Genomic DNA, 6,000 nt, shown 5'->3' on the forward strand with positions numbered 1-6,000 from the left:
GGACAGGGTGATATCAGAGAAACTGAAGGGCGTAAGACTGGTCGAGCATGCCAAATCTCCACAGAAATCAAGGGACAGTCAGCCCGAAATGAGCAGCTGAAACGTGATGCTCTAGCTTTGGTAAAGGAGCGTCAGGGAGGGGACCCAAGTACACGGGGCTGAGGAACAGGTGGAAGACAAGAAAATGAAGAAGGATTATCCCTCCAAGAAACTTACCTCTAACACACAGGAGGATGAAAAGACATTAGGTAAGAGAACTCAGAAAAATGGAAGGGTCGTGGATATTAATTACCTGTAAGATGACAGATGCTTGAGTATGTCCAGATGCATAAGGGACAAAAGCAGTGGAGAGATTACAAATAGCGTAGAAAGGGGATGGCTAACGCAGCAGAGACCTCAGGAGAGCTGGAGGTGATGAGATTCAAATCTCAGGAGCAGGGATTTGCTCTGGATACAAAGAAGGAAACGTCACTACAGAGATGGAATGATACAAGGCAGGGCAGCTGCCAGTGCAGGTATGTAGGAAGAGCATTCCCAGCAGCTAGACTCCAGTGTCACAGTGAACTACTGAGTTAAGAATATCCCCTGACCATGACGAAATATGGTCAGGGAGAGGGTTTAGGAATTAGTACCAATGAAATTAGTTTGGGGTTCTTTTTGTTGGTTTTTTGTTTGTTTGTTTGTTTTTTGTTTTGTTTTGTTTTTAATGACAATTGGGAAAAGAAATTGGCTCTTTCTGGAAATAGGAGAGAGACATAGAAGCACTAGGCAGACTAAGGGTCAGATACACTTGACGGTGGTGACTTTGCCTTCAAGTATATCTTTACAAAGATAAAATTGATTTTATTCAGCAGCATTCAATTTGCTGGGAATAGGAATAGGAAGATAAGGTACTGGCTTGATCCAGGGTTGAGGTTTGGACAACAGCAGAAGGACAAGAAGGCAAGGCAGCCGAATGTATTGTCAAGAGAGGCTAAGTGATGGTTTGTGGTACCCAGGTGAGGTAAGAAAAAAAAGAGTGTCTGGGAGAAAACGAAGGGCTGCCTGGTAAGAAAGTATCCGCAAGTCTGCAGAAGTGGTATAGAGGGCAATGAATTCAACAGTGAACCAAAGCACAGGCTCTGGGGTCAGGCTGGCTCCACAATCAGCAAGGTGTGACCTTGGTCAGTTTATTTAATCTTACTTTGCCTTCATTTTCACCATCTGTTAAATGGGGATGGTAAGACACCTATAGTTGTGAAGAGTAAATAAAATAATTCACGTGAAGTAGGGAGCTTTACTAGCCTGGCATATATTTAGTGTCCCTTAGGTTCTGGTCATGTCCACTGGGGGAGGAGACTGTCATATGCATGGAAGTTGTGGGAGAATGGTTTAAGATGTCACAGGTGAGACTGCCTGGCAAGATCCAGGATGTGGGTGTGGGTGTGGGTGGGCATCACAGCATTCACTGCAGGGGACCTGCACAGGAAGAGGTGGAGAGAACACAGGCATAGGGATCCTAAGTGCTGCACCCATGGGCACACCCAAGGTGTTGTAGGAGCCAAAGACAGGGATCCAGGGCTGAGGCAAGAACCTCCCACCCCAGGACCATAAACCCCAAAGCCTGGTGAGAAGAGAGGCTGATTTTCACAATGAAAATTTACTATGCCCTAATATTAGGCAGTTAGGGCAGTTGGTACCTATGAAATGATGAAAACACTTGAAATTGTAACTATATTCAGAGGGTTCTGGGCAGCATTTCAGGCACCCAAGATGGGAAAGCTATTTGTAAGACAGGTCTAAAAATAGTCAAAGCTTTTTCCACAGCCCTAACTTCCTCCCCGGGTCTGAACTGGTCATCTCGGACCTGCACCTGCCCCAACATCCAAGCATCTTTAGAATGATGTCCTAGATGACTGAACCATGCCCCTTTTCAATGTGTAATATTTTAAAATAGCATCCCTCTCAAAAGTGATCCTCCATCTTTTCAAGCAGTGTTACTTAGCTCTCAACATCAGTTATAAAAGCTGCATATGAATTCCTCATTCTGGTTCTGCTCTCAGTCCTGGTGTGTACACCATAGCCACCTCTCTCAAGTCTTCAGTTCCTTTTCTTCCGAGTGAAATAAACCCACATCCACCAACTTTTCTTTTGAGGCTTTATTTTTCAACTCTTTGACCATCTCTCAGTCTTAACCAACTCCAAATACTCCTTAATCCTCTTAGCTATATATGTAAGCAAACTAATGTTTCAGTACATTGGCATTCCAGGATGATAGTGAAACTCCTCACTTTTCATACTTCATCTCCAAGTAGTTGGGAGTGGAGTGGGAGGACAGATGATGTTACATGAACTAGCTAACTTCTTTTGTATTTTTAGCTAAATGTATCTCCTTTTAACAAATTTTAGTCCTGGATATCTTTTGGATACACACACACACACACACACACACACACATATATATGTAATTATATATTGCATATGTTATATAAATATATGAATAGTTAGTAAGTGTATTATGTTATAATTTATAATGATTATTCATTATGTATAATTACATGTGATTATATATATATTTATATTTCATTTCTATTTCTATTTCTTCATATTCATATTTGACATTAAAAGTCCTAGTTAATCTATAATTCTGTTTTCATTCTGACATGTCTACTGTTCCCCATAGAGTTGTCTTTGCACATATTTTAGGATTCTTCATTCCTTTTTATCCTACTCTTCAGGGCTATATAAACAGTTGTTAAGCAACTAAGAAGCTCTTCTCAAACTCAAAACTTCAGGTGCTCATTCAAATAACAATAAGATGTTATATGATATAAATAGGAACAGAGTTTTTTTTTCCTTAGCATCTTCTTCTTGTGTAATAATGTTTTATTACAAAAAAACAGCCTCTGAACCAAAGATCTCCTAAAAATTTTAATTGTAATTGAGAACACAGCTGTCTTTCTTTTGGTTGCTATAATCTTCTCTCTAATGGAGAGCAGCCCTGAAATTACTAATGACTTGGAAAAACAATGTGCTTTTAAAATATTTTCTCCCTCTGTAGCCTTTACTCATCACAGATAGAATGCCTATAAAATGCAATACACAATTATGGAAACCAAGGCTACCAAGCTACAAACACTAACTGTAGGTGAAATGAGCTTTATAATATATATTTGGAGGCTTAAAAGATGGGTTTTAGTTCCGGAGCACAGATGAAGATAAAAGACCTGACATTCTCAAACCTAGATAGACAGATAAATGGGCATTTTTTTATTATGATGATTTCCCAAGACTCATGCTACTATAGGTAATGTTCTTAAGGTTCATAATAAATAAAGAGCTAAACTAAAATTAGAATTAAAAAACAAAAACGTAGTTTTTCTTCATCCCCTCAATGTCCCTGAAAAGAGTGACTTGTGTCCCTTATTTTACAGGGACTTCTCAAAGGAATGTAAGGTCCTTATTCACTCTTAAAGGTGTATTTCAAAAGCATTAACTCTCCCAGAAAGGTAAATACATATATATCAAAGGGCATCCAGAGCAAAGTTGGGATTTTTTTTCTTTTCTTGTTTTCTTTGTTGAAAGAGGTCAAAATAAGAATCACTTCACTTACCAGAAAATTAGCAGATACAGGTGGATATTTGGGTATTTATAATTAGAAGTTGACTTCAATGTAATGCCACCAAAGAACAATAAAATAGAACCATCGGTTTCTCTCCGTGGAAAATAAAAAGTAAAGCAATTTTTGAAAACCTCCACAACCCACAGTTTAGAGGATAAATATTGGATGGCTTATTTACAAAAATCACTGATATTCTAAGTAAATGAGATAACATTTCAGTACTAAAAGGGCTCATGCGTGAACACCAACAACCCTAAATAGTATACTGGCTTTTGCTTATAAACCATAATCCCAATCTGATGAGTCACAGAAAATTCTGAATATCTCCAGTGCATTCGATGGGCCTGAATTTTACCTTAAAAAATATTTGCAAAGGACAGAACAAAGTGTTCGGAACTGGCGCGGAACACCAGGCAAAAAAGCCAGGAAAAGGTACTAGTTTCCCTTCCAGAAGACACTGACCTTCCTCCACGCCTTTGTACTTTCCCTGACCAGTTTTTAGTAGGGGTTTAGTTTGGGGGAAGGGGAGGAAGGGGGCGGGGGAGTGGAGGGTCATTCAAATGCTCAAAACGCCCCTGGCTGTTTGATTCGCCCCCTGTGAACCTCGCAGTTCCCCACCCAAAACTCTTCCAGGAAATCCTTTACTTCAAGGAGGCCACCCTCTGAGAATCTCGAGTCCTGCACGGAGGGCAAGGAGTCTCCACCACCTGGCGGGAGCCGCAACCGCCGGTCCTGGCGTCAGAGCCCGACATTCCCTCCCGACCCCAGCCACTGCGGCGCCCGGGTCCCGCACTCACCGGATGATCACGAACATGACCAGAGAGTTGCCCACCAAGCCCACGACGAACACCACGGAATAGACAGCCGTGATGATGACAGGGATGGCGGGAGAGATGTGCGCGGACTCCAGCGGCGCACCCTTGGATCCCCCGCTGCTGTTGCGGTCCGTCTCGGCCCAACCCGGCAGCCAGCCGCTGCCGTTCGGGAGCAGGCAGGTGCTCGGGGAGCAGGTGGGGCCCGGCTCCCCGCGGAAGATCTGGACCGGGGACTCCATGGTCAGGCGGCTGCAGGTGGAGGGCAAGCAGAGGCAGAACCTGCGGGGCCGCGAGAGCGAGAACCAGCTGGACCCGGAGAGGCAAACTTTGCCCGCCCACCGGCCAGCGAGGGGAGGCCAGCAGCCCGGGGAGCCCGGGACCCGCTGATGCCCACCCCGGCGCACTTCCCCAGGGGCGGGAAAAGGAGGGAGGACATCTCGCTGCAGCTGAGTACTGGTGAGGCGGACAGCGCTGGCTCCTCTTCCCCGGCTCCTGAAATCCCCTCCAACCCTTTCCTAGGCACGGTCCCCTGGTGGAATTGTCCCCAGACTGCTGCTCTGAGCCCCCAGGAACAAAAAGCTCTCGAGCACAAAGCCCTCGCTCCCCAGGACTGCTCCTCGAAAGTCGAAAGCCCAAAGCTCACCTCCGGCTCCTGGAGACCCGCACAGTGGTCTAGGGGACGTCCTGGCCCCTGCGGAACCTTGCGCTGCCGGGGCCGCTCAGCTCTCGGAGTCGCCGCGCACCTTCAGCCCAGCGCTCTGGCAGGGGCACCTTTTCAGTCGAGCTCGGTCGCCGCGCTCAGCGCGCGGCTCCCACGACCCGCGGCAGCTCAGCCAGGCCTTTGCTTCTAGAAGTCGGCAGGCTCATTGGCCCTGCGGATGGAGAGCTCCAGGGCGCCCCGCCCCGTCCCGCCCACCCGAACCCAGCCCCGCGCCCCCAGCTGAAGCTCAAGGAGCACCAACTACCCAGAGCCTCAATCAGCGTCACTTGGATGGCTCCAAGACCGAGCTGCTGTGCCGTTTAGCTTTAGTAATAAGGAAGGGTGTGCCTCAGTGCGAGTATGCATCTGGATTATTCATAATAAAGTCTAGAACTACTGTGGGCCTCATTCTCCAGACAGGTCTTCTTTCAAGAGGAGAAAAAGCGTATTTTGAATGACCCATCCAAATAAAGTAGCAAAATAATCCAATTAGAATAAGACCAGGTCATAAGATATTAATGATTTAGTATACATAAATAGAATATTCCTGTGCATTCTATTCCTTCTAATCTTCTCTGAGATGACACACAGACTGCACCTTACAGGTATTACCTGTATTTCGTTGTATTACCTGCGAATGAGTAAAACACTCTCCTTAGTGTTGGCCAGGGAGTTGACAATGTCTCTTTCTCTTTTTTTTAATCCCTTCAATCATCACTTTTCTGTCCCTAGGGTAACTTCTCTATGAAGCTCGCAAGAACCTGAACTCCCACAGAGGAATTCAGTCATCATTTCTGTGCTTAACTCCACCAGTCAAGGATTGCTGTCAGATTCTGCTGGGTGAAAGACAGCCTCAGGCAAAAAGACCCAGGAGACAATGAGGA

General features: G+C 45.3%; 1 protein-coding gene across 3 annotated transcripts in view; it reads right to left on the reverse strand.

The window, feature by feature from the left end:
- Window positions 1–5,297, reverse strand: part of OPRK1 (opioid receptor kappa 1) — a 30,505-nt gene extending 25,208 nt beyond the window's left edge. Inside the window, exons 1-2 of one of the 3 annotated variants that reach the window (XM_027599830.1) lie at window positions 5,060–5,297; window positions 4,399–4,665 (exon numbers count right to left, since the gene is read on the reverse strand). In XM_027599830.1, the coding sequence (XP_027455631.1) occupies window positions 4,399–4,655 (257 nt within the window). In that variant the 5' untranslated portion in view covers window positions 4,656–4,665; window positions 5,060–5,297. Of the gene's footprint in view, window positions 1–4,398; window positions 4,809–5,059 lie in introns of those variants that run through there. The other 2 variants (XM_027599696.1, XM_027599775.1) reach the window with 2 other exon arrangements.
- Between the last annotated feature and the right edge of the window lie 703 nt (window positions 5,298–6,000).

The sequence above is a fragment of the Zalophus californianus genome, chromosome 4 (assembly GCF_009762305.2).
Source record: "Zalophus californianus isolate mZalCal1 chromosome 4, mZalCal1.pri.v2, whole genome shotgun sequence".
NCBI lineage: Eukaryota > Metazoa > Chordata > Mammalia > Carnivora > Otariidae > Zalophus > Zalophus californianus.